Source organism: Gallus gallus, chromosome 4, assembly GCF_016699485.2.
Source record: "Gallus gallus isolate bGalGal1 chromosome 4, bGalGal1.mat.broiler.GRCg7b, whole genome shotgun sequence".
Lineage (NCBI taxonomy): Eukaryota > Metazoa > Chordata > Aves > Galliformes > Phasianidae > Gallus > Gallus gallus.
In genome coordinates, this window is record NC_052535.1 from 24,006,169 (window position 1) to 24,025,193 (window position 19,025).

General features: G+C 34.5%; 1 protein-coding gene across 12 annotated transcripts in view; it reads right to left on the minus strand.

Moving 5' to 3' along the window:
• The window catches only part of SPOCK3 (SPARC/osteonectin, cwcv and kazal like domains proteoglycan 3), a 585,918-nt gene that overhangs the window by 47,332 nt on the left and 519,561 nt on the right, over positions 1 to 19,025 (minus strand). For 11 of the 12 annotated variants that reach the window (XM_046940442.1, XM_046940441.1, XM_046940440.1 and 8 more), the window contains one exon: positions 17,568 to 17,694. The exons of the other annotated variant lie outside the window; for it this stretch is intronic. In XM_046940442.1, coding sequence (XP_046796398.1) covers positions 17,568 to 17,694 — 127 coding nt within the window. The remainder of the gene's footprint in view (positions 1 to 17,567; positions 17,695 to 19,025) is intronic. 12 annotated transcript variants of the gene reach the window in all.

Here is a 19,025-nt window from a genome sequence, read left to right on the forward strand (position 1 = left end):
AACAGTTCCAACCCACTATTCCCATTCACAGCTATGCTAGAATTTCACATGCACTGAACTCATTCTATGGACAGGCAGGGTTACACTCTCCATCTTCAGTAACAAGGCAAAATCACAGCGCTTGCATAAGTCAGAAATAAATCAATAGGCTTTTCCGACAATTTAATAGCAGCAGCTAATGACACCAGGAGTATAATTCTAGTTCAAAATTCTTGTCTTTGTTCTCTAAATCAACAATGCACTGGCATACTACAAAGACAGCTCAGTAAAGCAAAGGCAGGCTAGATATCCCTCCATGTTCAGCTCAGTACATTAGCAGCAAAGCAGGTAACAGACTTGAAAAACTCCACAGAAAAAGAAATTTATGGCATACAGAACATGAGGACACAGTGAAAAACAGATGTACACTACTAGTAGTGGAAGTATTAGGAACATGACAAAGTCGTTCGCTTTGAGATTTTGGGGAAATATATCTGAATATATGAAATAGCAGAAAAACAAAGGAACATAACGACAAAGTATGATATTATGAATAGAATCAAAATAATTTTAATTTATTCATCTATTGACTTTTTATATGGGGAAAATATATCACTGTGCACTTTTCAAGGAATTCATCTTTTGTAGAATTACTTATTTAATTTGATTTTATAAACAGTTGACTATTTGTGCTATTTTCACCACAATCCTTTATATGCATGAAAACAATCCATTTTACATTTTAATATATCTAGCTTTTTATCTTCTGATCTTGATTCTCTGCATTGCAGTTTCAGTATGTCTCATTTGTATGTCTGATTTTAGGACTGTTTCAACTGTTTGAGTTTTTGCATATCTTGTTTCAAGACAGAATAATAGCCATTTCTTACTTTTAAGCACTGTGCAGCAGCATACAGCTTTGAAAACAGATGGAGTGTAAGTACCATGTCGGGGTCTCCTGGCAGTGTATTTGAGGATGAAAAGTTCCTAATTTCTGTACTGTAAAGTTTTCCATATAAAGATGCAATTTGTTTACTTATATTCTGACTGTTTGAAAACCTGTTCAGTAGTAAATGGACCCAACATTCTTCAACATTTACCTTAAGTAGTTGTTTGGTGAACTAGAGACAAGCAATTAAAATCCGTGGGAAGAACATCAAAGAATGTATGTCATCTCTAGACATGACTCATGCAGCTTTACTGTTATTACAGAAAAGATGAGAACAGTTATACTTCTGGAACAATTACTATGTACGTTATTTCAATACACATAAGCTCTGTTCTTATAACTACTCTTACAGAGTTGGAAAGATTAAATGACAGTAATATATTTCATTAAGCAGTGCTACCTTCCAATCCAAAGAGCTACCTGTCAACAGCTGCCAAACCAGTCTCTGTATATTCTGTATAAAAAGACTACTTTTACCCCAAGATGGAAAAAACAGTATTTACTTTTCCATGGCAAAACAATAAAATAATGGATATGCAGGGAAATAACTAAAAAAAAAGTATTTTTGTGTATATTCAATTGTTATGAATACAAGATCAATATACATTTTTTACAGTGAGTACACTGAAGAATCCCACCTTTTCTTGTATTTGTATGTAAACAAAGTTCCAGGTAGATATCACATACTTCCATACATACTTACCTTTAGAATATCCACAAATCAAGTTCCTGTGACCAACTGATGTAATTTTCAAGTGTGAATGACAGTATGCATGCACATGTATGTAAAAGAATGTAATATAACCTGTGACTTGGGGATACCTCTTGACTGAAAGATTGCAGGAAATCTCCACAGAAAGGAGTATTACGTCAGCATGACTATCAAATATAAACAGGTAAAACCTCTCTGTAGAGTGAAAAAGAATATTCTGAGAATATTTTTATAGTCTAGAACATTTCAGCTTAGTTGAATTTGAACTGACTGAGCAAACCTGAAGCTGCTGAGAAACTGTGAAGGGATGAAAATGTACGAATAGTCCGGAAATGAATGAAAGAAAAAAAAAAAAGGAGATGAATAAGGAAAAGATTATCTCACAAATTATTTCTGAGTATTATTTCTGGGAATACTTCTAGTATTATTTCTGGGAAATACACCAAAATAAATACTCAAATAACTTGTGAGCACTCAGAAGATGAAAGGAGATGAACAATTCTACAAAGTTTTACCAGACAAATAGTACTAGATCTAGTCTCAGTCTATGGAAGTGTTTCTAGAAAAGATATAATAGGATTCAAGTACTTTGATTTTGCCAGCGCTTGTCAGGCTCTCTTACGCTGCAACCTTGTAAGCCACATCAGAAAATACAATCACTATTTGTATAATCATGCTGTACGATGAAGACAAAACTAGTTGAAAGTGATTTTCAGATAATAGCCATCAGTGACTTGCAGTCCTGAAAGGCTGCACTGGAAGTAGATTTTCACAAGAGTGTATCACAACCCTTGAACTATTTTGTCCCCTCATTAGCAGCTTAGGAGATATCCTATGAAACATGTAATACATTTTAATACCTTCATTAGACATGAATGTAATAAAAATATTCATAATATTGAAAAAGGCTGAAAATACAATGTAATTCAATAAGAAAACTGCTGCTCCTCTTTCAAGCTGACTCAGTAATCAACTTTAACATTCAAACTAAAGAGCAGCTGGCTAGAATTCTGTTCCAAAGGGAAAAAAAAGAATCAAGTGATCACTGCCAATGATTGCATGGTCTTTAAGAAAAATGTCATACTATAATGTATAAACAGGACTGTAGCATACAAAACACGAAACAGTTCTGTACAGCTCTGGTAAATGTTAAAAGAATGCACCTTATGCAGCTTCACGACAAGATTTCAAGCAGGACATGAGCCCACATGAAAAAGTCAGAAAAAAATAATTAACAAGTATAACCAAAGGCCTAGAAAAAAACATAACTGGGAAACCACCTCAAGCAGCAAAGATGTTCAGTCTCGAGAAAACAGGACTCATGTAACAGCTGTCAAATAAAAGGTATCTGAAAGGTATTTGAAAAGAGCACCATGATAAAAATGTTACAGGAAATAATTGCCTCAAATCGATGCAGCTGAGTTTTAGATTAGATACCAGGAAGACTTTCTGATAATAAAGTAGTGAGATATTAAAATAAATTGCTGGAAATGCCTATTGAATCTTAAACATTGGAGTCTTTATAACCAGGATTAGATAAGTCTGTCAGGAATGACAGCTGTGTAGTTTATCTTACTTTGAAAAAAATGGGTCAACCAGACAACGCAAAGTTTACTGTATGAGAAAGCACAGGACAGGTCTGCCCTCAGCATCAAGAGACATACTTGTATGATGTGCAAAGAAAGAAGGAAAGAAGCAGGGAGACTGCATAAAATTAAATGAAATTAATATTTATTCTGGTGAAAGGATGTTTGATAATTTAATTCAGCAAAATTGATTTGTTTAGTACTAAGTATGTACTTTTGTTTTTCTGGACTCTTGGACATATATGATTTGAGAACACAGTAAATATTTTTAGATCCAACTAAAAAAGATAATAATTGAATATATAAATTCTTTTTGATGTGAAACATGAAGAAAATGATCCTTTAATTGGAAAGTCAAATCTTACGAATAATTGGCTTTCATTTACCTGCACAACACAGTCTTCTATCTGTAAAACAACACTCATATCATATAGAGGGACTGTGATGAGACAGTGTAAATTTGTTGCTATTTGCAGACCTCTCAAAAACTACAGAGAATTGAGATATATTAAGAGGAATGTAGTTAACTGTGCAGCTACCGTATAATAAGAGATGCTAGACTGTGCTGAATAAAGCAGAGCTAACAAATGACTGATTAGATAACAAGACACAAGCTTATTCTTTGTTTTAAGTGAGGGAAAGACTTGAAAAAGAAACAATAACAAGTTCAGGGAAGATTGCATTATATGTCCATCTAAGGAGAAAAACAAGCAGTGCTTGCACATGAGCTTTGGCATTTTCCAGTCTGCTATCAACTAGCTTTTTCTCACAGATTTAATTCTATCCATTTTGAGAATAATTCCTCAGTGACAAGATAATGCATTTTTCCACAACAATGTTGTTTTGTTAGGAGTATCTACCAGCTTTTAAACAAACTAATTAAAGCCAACTATTAAAGATCCATGCAATTTCTCTGGCAAGCAAGGAACAGCAGTTCATGCACTAGAGCGGTCTGCAGATACTCCCACCGGCTCCTCCTTTTCTTCACCTTACACACACTGGGCAGCTGGAGACAGACCTGACACGTCGGTAGCATAAGATACAACCCATTGAAGTCATCTGCCAGAGCATTCACCTTGGTCGCCTATACTTTCCATTATATATGGAAAGTATATATCCATTATATGTCTTTATATCATTATATATCCATATATATCTTATACTATCCATGGCATGCTTTGAGCCACGGCAATACTGCTATTAGTCCTTAGTACTGCAAGCCTGAAGTTAGGTTAGGTATGTCAACACATCCTTTTCTAGAATATAAACATAAATTTGCAGCGTAGGATAGAACATAAAGTCTTTTTTGATGCAACGAGGCATATATAACTTATAAAAAGGCTTTCCACAATACTACTGCATTAAATGCTGAGCACTTAGTAAATTACCTTTTAGTCAGACTGTAACTCACACAACTGTAAAAAAATGTTTAATCTTTGAAAGATAACTGTCACTTGTAATTGTACCTTATATGAATAGTAAGAGCTCTTTAGAAGTCCATGACTTTTCTGCACATTTAAAATTAAACAGGTTGTGCAATCTAAGAAAAAATACACTGATGTATAATTAAATTCAGACTCATATGATACTTGTTAGTTCATATGCTAGAAATACTTGAGTACATACACTCACAAAGGGAAAAAAAGTTGATAGATTTTTTTTGTTATTACTACCAATTACTGTCAGGTATTATTACTCTGACACCAGCCATTGCGCGAGGAGAACGGAAGAGGCTCTACTTCTGACTCCTCAACTTTGCCACACTCACTCACTCAGCTCTAACCAAACTTTTCAGAGTACAAGAGGAGAATAAGGGGAAACTAGGGTTATCAGCAGGGACTGGAGAATTCCAAAATCTTAATGCTGTAGTCTACAAGCTGTAGACCACAGCACTTAACACCCATCAACTGAATGTCCATGGGTCAAGCAGAGAAACCTATCTCTTACAGTACAGAGTGGCTGAAAGGAGTGAATTTAGAGTATCTACACATTACTACAATAAAAGCTTACAGTTCTTCTCTCCTTATTTTCTAGATGAAGATGAATGGGTGGTAGAAGATTTTAGTATGATGCAGTCAACAGGATCTATGAGAAAAGATCTATTGCTGGAATACAACAAAGAAGAAAAGAATGAAATGTTAAATATTTCTTCCAGCACTACTGTGTTTCTTACTAATAGAAATCTCTCCCACAGAACTCCACAGTAATCCATCCATAGAGATGTTTCTCTCTGTTTTTAGAACATTATGTCTCTGACAGCTGAGCAGATAATTACTCTATACCAGTAAGAAGTACTGCATGATTTCAACTTCATTTTGTGCAATTTTTCACCCTCACATTCCCTATTTTCCCATTTTATCTCAATTTCAAAAAGACTACATTTATACACTTTCTCAAAATTTTGTTTTTACAGCATTTTATGCAAATCACTAAGTGGAATTATGGCCTCAGATTTGAATGTCCTGAAGTAAACTAGGTAAGAAACTACAACATACTGTAACTGGATTTGTCACTGCTATCTCAAATAGAGTGAAGGGGATAAAAATAGTGTGTGTTAGTCTGGTAATGTTCCAGATCCAGTTCAACACAAACTATCACTTGATAAGAAATGTGGAAGAGGGGTAAATAAATTCAATACTCAAGTGGCAGATACAAAGGAATGGTTGAGATTGCTTTCTTTTGTGGTATCACGCATTAGATTACCTGAAAATGTAAGGAAAATATGTCCAGATTTTGTGACATTATAATGGTAGACCAAACATGGAAATTGTTATGCAAATCTGTAATTCCTTAGGAAGAGCAGCTGAGAAGACAAAGTAAATGCAACACAGGGCTTCAAACTAAAAACAATCAACCAGACATAATGCCAAGATGCAATATTTTCAAGTAATTCAAGTTTTAGAAATTAAAACCTAACCTGTAAACTTATTTGTGAAATGTCACACACAGATCTAAAAATGCTTTGAAATTATTTCGGCAACAATTGATCTTTCTATAACAACAAGTAAATTTTGTGTTATTTACCCAATAGGAGTTTGAGTAAAAACTTTTCCAGCCAATAAACTACTGTTTATATGAAAACAACATGAAAAACACCAATTATAAAAACATGTAATTAGTGTTTTCACCAGAGAACAAAAGGACAAATACTTGTTGAGCCAAGACCCTGAGCAAAGGAAATCTTCTGTGTTTGAAAGAACTGTTGATACACTGCTTCTAAAGCTATGAACTGGAAAAAGCCATTCAGATAACAAAATGAAAATTGGTATATAGTTTTCTTTCTTTACACCTCTATAGCTTTTGCCTGTTTTCTACAGCACTGTACAGTGCAACTGTGTAAAAAGAAAAGCCTAAAATCAAGTCAACTAACAACTCAATCTTTTTTTGGACAACCTAAAAAACATTAATTCACAGGAAGAAGCAGATAGATGCCTACTGTGATTATTTACAATTAGATACCTACCTGTCTCTGCTTTCATAGATGCTTTTGAGACACACACTGCTTAGGAGCTTTTGAAAATCCTTTTATGCATCAATTCGCTATTTAAATGACACGCTTTTGTTTTATATGCACTTCCACGTCAGACATCATTTTGTTAGACTGCTCCTCTGCTACCATCTGTCACACGGCAACAAAATGTAATGGGATGTTGTTGGAAAGGTTCTGCATTTACTGCTATACCCACCAACATCTGCCTCTGATGTTGTGGGCCAACATGATAAAATAGGAGCCATTACTTTCGGAGCAGTCCTTATACATACCTCACTACCTTGCTTTCTATGTTTTGCAATCATGTGGGCTCATTTTATATTTTGAAATAAGAACATAAAGTTTGCATAATGCTAAACAACACCACCACATTATATCCCTATTTTAAACATGCTATTTCTAGTAAATTAATAAACTTAATGGTTTTATAATAATTCACAGAATCAGAATCACATAATTCATTATATTCATTTTTGGTCTAAAACAATATATTACCTAATTAGTATTTCAATATTCCTTGAAGAAAAATTCTGTAAAAGACAAGATTTTTCAAATATATATTAAAAAAATATTTAGAGTTGTGGTTTTGTCTTTATTTATTTTTAATGATTAGCAAAAGGGGCAAAACCAGATAGCTATATTACTCCCACCTATATTTTTCCTTCTGTTCTTGGCTTTGTCTCAATTATAATCACTGACAGCTTAAAAATAGACTAACAGCCTAGTGTAAACATGTTTGATATTAGTAATTTCTGAATTATGCACATAACTTCTTGATTCTGTAACCTGAATTCTGGCTCTTATTCAGAGCCTTTGTCCATATCATTTGTTCAAATTCCAGCATCTAACAAGCTCCATTTTGGAAAATTCTTCATAATTTCTAGCAGACACAAGCTACAGATCCATGGAATCTCACTCAACTCTGTAAGTGTAAAAGACTCTCGGTCTACCTTCTTTCTGGCATACATAGTTTTGTAACTTGGAGAAAGTGCCTTGAGAGACTAAAAAAGGAATAATGCTTAGACAAAACTAACTTTACATTTTCAAGTTCCCACTTTAAAGGAAATGAATATTCAAAGAAAAGATAAAAGTGCAAGCTAATTCTCCTAAATTATCTTAGAAACAGCTGAATATTTGGGTTCTAATAAGAAAGACCTTCAACAATCCTCAGCTGACATGCAAATTTCTGAGTAAAAGCAATAACAAAGAGTAAAGAGAAAGCCGCAAAGCCTACAGTAAGATACAAATAGCTTGTAAAAGCATGGATTTTTTTTTTATTCAAAAAAAATCTGCTTACAGTTTATTAGCATGAATAATCACTGTATTTTTAATATCATACACTTTCCTACTATACTGGCTGATTACATTACTAATTAAACAAGTTGAATTTATCTAATTATATCTAAGTTGAAATATTTATAAAATTATATGTGAGCTAAAATATCATCTGAAGAGTATGCTCATTAGGCTTTAATTACAGGAAATATAATTAAATTAACATGTACAGACTTACTTAGTCCATGTTTGGCTATACTGTCCAACCTTAAGACATTTAAACCATACTGGGTCAATAGAAAAAAAAAAAGAAATCTATGTACTTATATTCTGGTGAAACACTGATAAGTGCATTACAGAATCATCCCCTTTCAATTAGTAGTTAGAGACACTCAGGTATTCTCAGATTTCTTGTCGTCATATTGCCACTACAAATCTCTACTCTTTATATTTTGACCAGATAAGAATGTATGCTAAAATTCATTTTAATTAAAAATATTTATTTCAGAAACATTAGGTTGCAAATGCTATCATTAAAGGAAATTCTTTTATAAAATTCCATAATGGTTCATTATTATTTTTCATCCTGTCCAGGAAGAAACAGTCTTGTTGTATAGGTGGCAGTTAATTGTCTAGAACACAGCAGCTTTTCTCTAGATGACACGCATCTCTATTTGAACTCAAGGGGATATTTCTTGCACAGAGCCACACAAAACCGTACCTAAATCTTTCTACTTCTTGCTGTCAGTACTTCATTAATAAAATATGTAATGTTTTCCATGTTCTAACTTCATAAAATACACTAATTAAAATTAGGACACAAAAATCATAAGTCATGTTCCAAATGAAGAGACAGAGCAGCAAATCTTTCTAAGCCTCTTCCAATGAGTCCATGGTGATCTATGAATTTTCCATTCTTTCCTACAACTTTCCTTTGGTACAGAGGATACACTACCGATATTCAGTCATATTCTTCAGATCCCAATCTCTCAGTTTTGTGTGGTGTACAACAGTGTCCACATCTGTTCTTCGATTTTTTAAAATTATTTTACTTGCATATTTTTCTTCTTTACTTGGTATTTCACCCAAGAGCGTATTTGTTTGTTAAGAAATACTTGGTTTCACTTGCATCAAGATTAGTGTAGAAAAACAAACAAGACAAGGGAACAGGAATGTACATTCATGTCTGCACTATTTCATGGTGTGCTTTCCAAAATTACAAATATAAAAATAGTGATCCTTAAAAGACAACTCTGTTACTGATACTTCACTGAGATACACTAAATTGGAAGGACTGTCTTTTCTCTGAGACAGCATGACTAGTTGATACCACTGCTGATCTAAATTTTACTTATGCTGCCTGATGTTATTACTTAACATGTAGTTATTTCAGTTCCTTGCTATGTGTTAGAATGACCTACATGAAGAGTGCGTATAATTATTTTTGATAGAAGCTGAACACTTTGTTCTGCTTGATTACTAAATTTAATTATAAGTTCTAGTAAATTTTAATTTGAATAATTCCACTTTCTCCAATCATTTTCACTTTTAGTTCTGCAGCTTTTCAAATGCTTACTGTTCTGATAATTGTGAGAGAAAAATCAATACAACTAAGTAAAGTTAGCATAACTTCTTTTGTGTCTGCTACTTACACGTTGCTACAAAACCATTCTTATTTAGAGGGAAAAACAGAATTAATTTTAAGAAAAATAAAGATTGCACAGAAAAGCAAAATAAATTGCAGCCAATCAACACTTATTAGACCTCTTCAGGCGACAGTTTTTTTAAATGATTCTATTATGTATCTAAAAGATTGTGTTTGGAAAATGACACCTTTTAAAGACTAAACTTACTTATTTCTGTAATACAGTACATAGCAAAATGATAAATGTCTTTATTGATACAGTCTCTTCCATTTCATTGCATATTTGGAACATCTGCTTTATTTTAGGGGACAATTTCCACTGACTGGAAAAGGGACCAGCATGACCAGCAAGTTGAGGGAGGTGATTGTGCCCCTCTGCTCTGCTCTCATGAGACCCCACCTGAAGTACTGTGTCCAGTTCTGGCACCCCCAACAGAACAAGGACATGGAGCTCTTGGAGCAGTTCAGAAGAGGGCCACGAAGGTAATCAGAGGGCTGGAGCACCTCCCCTACAAGGACAAACTGAGAGAGCTGGCGCTCTTCAGCAAGGAGAAGAGAAGACTCCAAGGAGACCTTAGAGCAGCTTTTCAGGACGTGAAGGGAAGCAACAGGAAAGCTGAGGAGGGTGCTGGAGCAGATCCAAAGAAGGGCAGCAAGGCTTGTGAAGGTCTTGGAGAATATGCCCCACACGGAGTGACTGAAGGAACTGGGGCTGTTTAGTCTGGGGAAGAAAAGGCTGAGGGGAGACCTTACTGCTCTCTTCAAATACCTGAAAAGTGCTTACAGCGAGAGTGGGGTTGGTCTCTTCTCACTGGTGACAGGAGACAGGATGAGGGGAAACGGCCTCAAGTTATACCATGGTAAGTTTAGGTTGGATATCAGGAAAAACTTCTTTACAGAAAGGGTGGTTAAGCACTGGAATGGGGTCCCCAGGGAGGTGGTTGAGTCACCATCCCTCAATGTGTTTAAAAACCATTTGGATGTGGTGCTCAGGGCCATGATTCAGCGGAGTGTTGTTAGGGTAGTATGGTTAGGTTGCGGTTGGACCTGACGATCTTGAAGGTCTTTTCCAATCTGAGTGATTCTATGATTCTTTCTTTCTAATAATTGCATAGATGTACGAGAGCTGCTCATAAAGTAATGCCTCCTATTTTATTATGTTGGCCCAAGACATCAGAGACAGATGTTGGTGGTATGGCAGTAGAGACTGAACCTTCCCAACAACATCCCATTACATTTTGTTGCCACGTGACAGATGGCTGAAGACCAGCAGCCTGACAAAACAGCTTCTGACATGGAAGTGCATATGAAACAGATATGTTATTGAATTCTTCTACACAGAAAAAATGGTACTCACTGACATTCATCAATACCTGCTGGACATTTACAGAGACCAAACAGTGGATGTGAGCACACTGTGGCGGTGAGTAATGTGTTCCAGCAGTGGTGAAAGCGACATGAAAGACAAGACACATTTTGGATGACCACACAGATTTTCGCAAGCGTGGCATGCAGCTTCTTGTTCATGACTAGCAAAAATGCAGTTACTAGTGGTGACTAAGTCGAAAAATGTTTTTTGTAGCTGAGAAGTTGCTCTATCAAAAGGTGTTATTGTGCTTTTCGTATCTGTTGTGGTCTCCATGGAAGTACGTAGGAGGCTACATTTTTGGAGCAACCTACATATCCTCTCCTACATGGGCACACTGTTTTTGAGATCTTCTTTCAAAGAATTATTACTGTTTGAGATCTTCTTTCAAAGAATTATTACTGCAATATTTAAATGTTTTCACTGGACCAAGACCTATGATGGTTTTCTGATTTGTCATTTGCAACTTTCAATCTCATTTACTCTAATCCCATTCTTAACATAGATTGTCTGCTATTAATGCTCAGAATTTGTGCCCCAGGTTGACATCATCTTGCTTGATCCTCAGTGCCCTTAAGTGCTCCCTTTTTTCCCTTAAAAATAGGCTTTTCCCTTAAAAAAAAAAAAAAAGAAGTCCCAAGATCACAAAAATCCTGTAATCCCACCTAATTACCTCTCCAGTTACAATCCTTTATCCTTCTCTCCACTGAACCTAGGCTCACTAATGAGCTATTGCTTGGTAAACTGGAGACAATCCTCTCTTTTCATTCCTTTCTTGTAACTGACACAATTCACCACCAACTCCACTTCATTCTCAGGCGCATAAATGTTTCAAATGGCCAGATAAACACTACTGACTGTATATAATGCTCCAGATCCATCTTTCCACTGGTTTACTTTCCGAACTGTTATCTGCTCCACACCATCACTCACCACATGACCATAACAACATCAAGTGCAATTCCTACATTCAGACTCTATTTATTTATTTCTGTATGATCCTCTTGGAATTATGTCTTGGAGCAAAATTATTCTGCTTATTTCAGCTGTAATTCCAATTACACCATTTTGAAAACTATTTTCCAAAGATTAACTGCTGCTGGTTAGAAGCTGCTCTCTGGAAGAATGTTATTTAATCCCCAGATAACTACAGACATCTCTAATGCAATCTAGCAGGTTCAGAAAACTGAAATCTGAACTATCATCTAATCTTCACTTTAAGTGAACTGCTATTTCTTGTTTTAATGGCGGTCCTTTTTTCCAGTTTACATACAAATGTAAAAATTCAGATTTTCATTAATAAGTTCTGAATCTGAGCTCTGCCTGTATTATCTTTATCAGTATACTGTTGCTGTGATATGAAGAATATTTAACACTGACAGAGGTTTCACTTTCCCCTGTCAACTTGTCCCACTCTTTTATTACTAATTTGTGCTTCTAGCCTAGACTGTTCCTAGATATTGTAGCCTAGATTGTAGTCTAGATATTGTTTTTTAAAATAACATAAAGGCATTACATAGATCAAGGCTTAAGAATTTTTTTTCCAATCCACAAAGCAGCATTTTTTTAATGGAAATATTAATGTTTATGTACATTGTAATATATATATGCAGTACATAGTTTTATATTAAACAAACACAGTACCCTGGAAGTGAAAAAAAGGGACCCAAATTCCATTACTGGTAGTATAAACATGTCATCCTCGTCTAAGAAATATTGATCTACTCAGTATTTCAGAATACTGAATGTTCTATTAAGTATTTTGTTATCTAAGGTATAATCTCAATTTCCTACAGCTTTAGCAGCTAATTATTTTGAATGCAGTTGGTAAAAAGATATCAGTTAATACATAATTTGGGATTTTTAGTACATCAGCGTATTTGGAAAAATTGATTAAATAAAGTGAGTAAACCCTTCTGACACTTCTCTGCTTGACTTTTGTGAATATCATATCCTATCACTTCTGGTTCCAAATAAAACTTCAAGCATCACTGGCAAACTGCACTGACTACAAAGAATGGAAAACCACATAATCTCCATCTGATTTGTTAGCATTAATCTTTCTTTTTAAACATTTAAGTAATAAATAAGGAACTTCGAGCATTTCTGTGAAAATCAGTCTAACTTCATAAAGTTTACTTTATACATCAATCAGGCAATACATCTTTTATCTAGCTGACTAGTAGTGAATCATATTCAAGAAATTGTCTTTTTTTTCCTCTCTCTCCTTCCAGATGCAGGTCTGTGGACCAGTATCCTACAAAAAGATTTATTTCAGATTATGTTATTTTGTTTCTACGGATATCAGGCAAACCTTAAAACTTATTTCTTTTAGCCATGTTTCATTTAAGTCTACAGTTGAGTAACTATGCAGATAAGAAATAACTGGTGTATTAGATTAGCTCAATTTAAAAAGTCTGACAGACATTCAGGTTTGTGAATATTACTTCAATTTACTGTAACAAATTAGATCAGTCACTAAAATATCTGATCACTCCTAAGATAACGTTCTGATCACATAAGATAACAACTGCGAGTAATTTGAGTAAAATATTCATAGACACATAATCTACAAAGAATACCTATGGTTTTAGAATAATTGTTTCTGAAGTAGAAAGCAATTTTTAGTAGCACAGGCATGTGTCCTGAAAACTGAGGAAAAGCTAACAAATAAATCAGTTGATTTAACGTTCATAACAAGGCAATGATTAAACTAAAATCAATCAATCAATAAACTAAACTAAAATCAATCAATATAAACAGTGTAGATTTAAAAAAATAATTAAAAAGGGGATGTCCTTAGAATTTAGGCTTATGTAAAACAACAAAAAAAAAAAAAAAAAAAAAAAAAAACAAATACTAAGTACTGAAACTTGCAGAGTAAGGAACCAGTACCAAACAGTACAAATTGTTGACAGAAGACCTAGAACTTACTGCCAAGATGATTCTACAATACAACCACAGAGCGACTAGCATATTTAAATGAAATCACTTATGCGATATTTTCCTTTCAAAACACTCAAATCATTGCTCACAGATCTTCTTTAAAGATCAGTTTTGTCACAGTGCAAATCACCCTTAGCCTAAGAAATAAAGCTTCAGCCCATTATTCTCATGTGTGATCTTTTTTTTTCCTTGTGGTATTTTCCAAAGTCCTGCTTATAATATACTACAGTATTAGTGAACTGTTTCAAGCATCTCAGTCATCACCTTACCCATAGATACACCAGCTTCATTCAGTACATGGATAGATAAGTTCAGAATGTAAAAGTAGACTATCGAAACTTAAAACACATGCATTCTTTAAAAGCTACTACCTACAAGCTGTGTATTAATGCCACCTGGCAAGAAAACTGCTGGATCTCTTTATGCTGAATTTCTTCACACATAATAATTAATGTTCACTTTGATAACTCAACATCTTAGCATGCAATAGTTTTATTTCAACATTCCTGTACAGTTAATAATTAGTATTTTCTACTTGCTCCTTTTCCTTTATATTGACTACTGCTGAATAACTGTGGTCTGAGAGCATGGAAAGCCTTAATGTGGCCTGTTAAAAGTCTGTGAAATACAGCAACCTTACCTGACCTTGGATAAGCTCAATTTAGAAGTTAACCTTACTTTCTACAGTGCCTACCCATTATAGTCTCTTTTTTCTATCCAAAGCAAAAATAAAAAATAAAATATCATGAAATATCTATAGTTGTATAATTTTATAAAATCATTTGCATGAGTTTGGCCTGGAAAGGGACATTATATGAACACAGTGTCCCTCAGATAACTGCAAGCTGCTGGCTGACTTACTATTTACTGACTTTTTTTCAGAAGATGTATTGCACACTTTGACACGGTCATTGACAAATGCATTCTAAGCAGAAGAAAATTGCTATATAAACTCCTGCTGGAGCTTGATGACACAATGAAAATAAACTTTGCCTGGAGTAAAGGAATACAAGCATTCATATTTACATCAATTTTAAAAATGACTGCTCTTGAAATAACCTTGCAGAGACCTCTATTTTGATACAATTCTGCCACTGAATTTCAAAACATAACATCACTGAAAAAAAACCATAATGTTTATAATGATACGTAACTGTGGTCATTAACTTTTGAATTTTTTTTTTGTTGTTCAAGCATTCTCCTGCTGTAAATTTAGACTCTACCATAATTAGATAGCGAAATATGAAAGGAAAAGCCCTGCAAATGCAGTCTGATGTCATGTTACCTTTGTCCGACATCCATTCAATGGGCACAGATGTCGAATAACATGTACTACTAGAATGACTGCAGCTCTGACAATGCGCTGGAAAGGAAGCACAGTATATCTACTTGTTCTATTCTTTTCTCATCATTCTGTTTAAGCAACATATCCTTACCTTATCTTTAGTACATTAATAGATGTAAAAATGGCTTCAACTCATCATTATTTATAGAATTTATCTGCTTCAGAGTAGACCGAGAATAAGGGTCACTATTCACTCACAGGACTGTTCAGAATGCAACATTAATGAAGTTACCTGATTCTAAATGGATTGATTATTCCTGATTAGTTTTTCCCACATTTCCACAACAACAACAACAAAATGAATTAATTTTGAGATCTTCTGCTAGCATATCAGAGTTTGTTCACACATGGTTTAACAATATCTCAGAATAATTTATCATGGGCAATAGACTGATTCTAAAAATGAGTACAGGTTGCTTCACAGCTATCTATCTATATAGACAATCTCTGTGCAAATAAAGAACAACTGGCTTCTCCTCTCCCTCCTCTACAAATAATACAACTAGAGAAGCTCATTCTTCAATTAAGAGAAATGGGGGCATCCAGGCTTGTCTCTTCATGTTCACATGGTTGCTTTTTTTTTTTTATCCCCACTCTACCCCCCCCCCCCTTTTTTTTCTTTTACTTTATGATGACTGCTCTTAAGTTTTTTAAAAATAGTTTTACAGTTTCAGCTTAATTTGTGAGAAAACACTCCTTACTTTACAATACTTTTTGTGAGCAGCAACTACTTGTGCCTCAGCATGGTGGTCAGAGCAAGGTTACAAAGAATTGCTTTGTTCCCTCCTCCAGACAACATGCCAGCTCCCAAAGGCAAGGACAAGGAAACCCATGACATTACGATAACTAAAGCCTGCTTTCATTCTTGTCTTGTGTTCTCCTCAAAGACAGCAACAGTTCCTCCAGGGCCTCTGTGAGACAGAAAATTGATAATATACAAAACTACACAATAAACATGAAAAACAGCTGTGATGCTTGTGTTATGTTATGAAGATAGTAGGGAGAGACCGTGATAGATAAAGTTGATAGTACCTAAAAAAAAAACCACTTATGTTTCAATATTATTTATCCCAAATTACTTATCTTGTGTACTTAAATTACAAAATCACAGGGACTGCCTTGTTTTTTATACCTACGTAAAGGTTAGACTTGGAACTTCAGCAAAAGAAATGGTAAAAATATAATCTGATGTCTAGTTGCAAGATGCAAGCACATTTCAAACTCTTCACAAAACACAGGAAATTACTGTGAATTAAAATAAGAACAGTTTCAAATACGTAAATTAAACCTCTAATTCGTATTGATTCTGGAAAGCCAGAATGTCCGCTAAGCCAGAGAGGCTGTCCAGAATTCACTGGGCTTCAGATACCTGATGTTGAGAGTTATAATTTTTAGTTAAAAATGAGATTCATGTGCACTGTTCTCTAAGTGTTGTGGTTTTTTTTAAGAAAAATGTTTTCTAATACCAAGTTCAGGTAGCACAAGAACAAAAGCACAAGAACTGTCAAGGTGGAGAAAATTCTAGTTATAGTCTGATTTTTTTTTTTCCTTCTACTGGAAATTTTAAGGAAGATGCTAAAACAAACCATTTGTTTTCAACATTTTGAAGTCTCCCAATTTCCTAGTGGCATCTGCAAGTTTGAGCTGAACTCAGGTGCTCATGGTTTTTTGGACTACAGTGTGACCAAAATCTTTTCTCTACAAAAAACTAGGTAGACTGACAATAGTGTTTTTGAATTATTATTCTGTCTTCAAGTAAGTATAACAGAAAATTCTTAAAATACAGGAAGTGCTGATGCAAGAAGTGATGACAGTCAACAATTATTTAAATTACTACTTTTTTTTTCCTCTAGATATTTTACTTCTATGCCTTTGGGCTTGGACTATGAAGCATCCTGTCAATGGTCAACAGGAATATCTGATTTATGAGGTCTACCTGACCCCCAGACTGATGGCACACAAGACTTTTCTTCCTCTTTAAAAACCGTGCCTTGGTGTCTGTAGCAAATACATTTCAGTGGAGCTCTGCTACACTGGAGAGCACTGCTGCACCGCGCTTCTTTGAGTACTGCTGTTCCATGCTGTTTGGGATTTGCCACCATTTTGAGTTTTTGTCTTAAGATGTGTTAGTGTTGCTGGAGGTTGCAGTCAGGAATATATTTTAGTTAAAACAAATAAATGTAGTTTTGTGCAACTATACAGTATTTTACTATCCAAGAGCTGAAATTGAAGTGAACATTGAAAGTATAATTCAGTTCTGTATTTAATTCTTACCTGAGATGAATATGTGTGACCATCTGATCCACAAACAGGATTGGTATAAACTACTGGACACTGCTTGCAGTTTGATGAAATGGGACCACCCCTCCACTGTTTATGGCCTAAACCAGCCTCTTTCATACTGTAAGTAAACAAAAAGTATGTAATTCTGATAAGCAGTAGTAAAAATAGAACATAATCAGGGTATTTTAATGAGCCTTTACAAACAGTAAGCCACATATTATTTCAGCCATTAAGTAAAGTGCTGGCAGTCGTTACTCTTTGCTACGTGTTTGTTTGCTATCATACCATACTTACTGTAGCTATACTTGATACTTGCATGCAATTTCTAAGACAACTTGGTAGAAAAAGATAATTAAGATGATGCTTTGATGATTGTTACATTTACTGATCAGTGAAAGATATCTGACTTGTGTTGTATTTGCTTATTTTTCTTCTTATTAAATAGTACAAAGAGAGCTATTATTCTATCTAGAGTTTAAAGAGTTAAATTTTAAATATTATTAGATGTTCCTGTAAGAAATTCAATAGAAACAGTTAAGTGGTCCTTCAGAGTACTGTTTAGCTTACTTTGACAACTGTCTTTCACAGATTGCATTTCTCAAAATTCAGATTCCACCATCAGATGTAGAATTCAAAGGTAAATAGAGGCAGCTTGCTGGAACACAGATTCGAACTGCACATGTTTATATATATATGCTTGCATACATGCATCCACCCATATGCAAACATACGAAACCAGATTTTAACACAGACAAAATCTATACTGGTCACACAAACGACTGAAATATGAACTAAGTTCTGACACTTCCTCAAAATATTCTCTTAGCCTTCAGTAGCTCGTATCATAAGGCCACTCTCCGAGTAAAATGTTTTCTTCTAGTTGCTCTAAATTGTTATTTCATGATATTTTCATATGCTTTTTGCATCTGTGAAAGCACATAACAACCACTCCATCCCAAAACAGTTGTTTTATGAGAGCTGCCTAATTCATAGACTGACCTACAATGTTCTTTATATACTAATGGCTTCCATATAAATAAGAAAATAGAACAGTAATTATTTTCATTGTGTTTCCTGCTAGGAACCTTAGTAAAAAATCTAAAAATGATTATGCTTAGAACTCAGCAGTAACTTATCAGAATACAACAAAGCAGTTAAGTGTTCACACTCAAAAAATTCAAATCAAATCTTTAATGGAGCAGAACTCTTCCAGTTTAGTTCACCTACAGATCATCAACAACCATTCTGCTAATTAGTCATGAACTACCTCTTTAGAAGAACTTGTCAAGAGTAATGAAATGAAATGAATTGAGAAAAAATACAGCTTGTCCTCTTTTAATGATGTGCAGAGTAAACATATGAAAGTACACGCTTGATGGTAAACTGGTGATGATCAAAAACAGTCATTTGCTGGTTATGCTGATGTTTTTATGCTACCCTTAATTATGT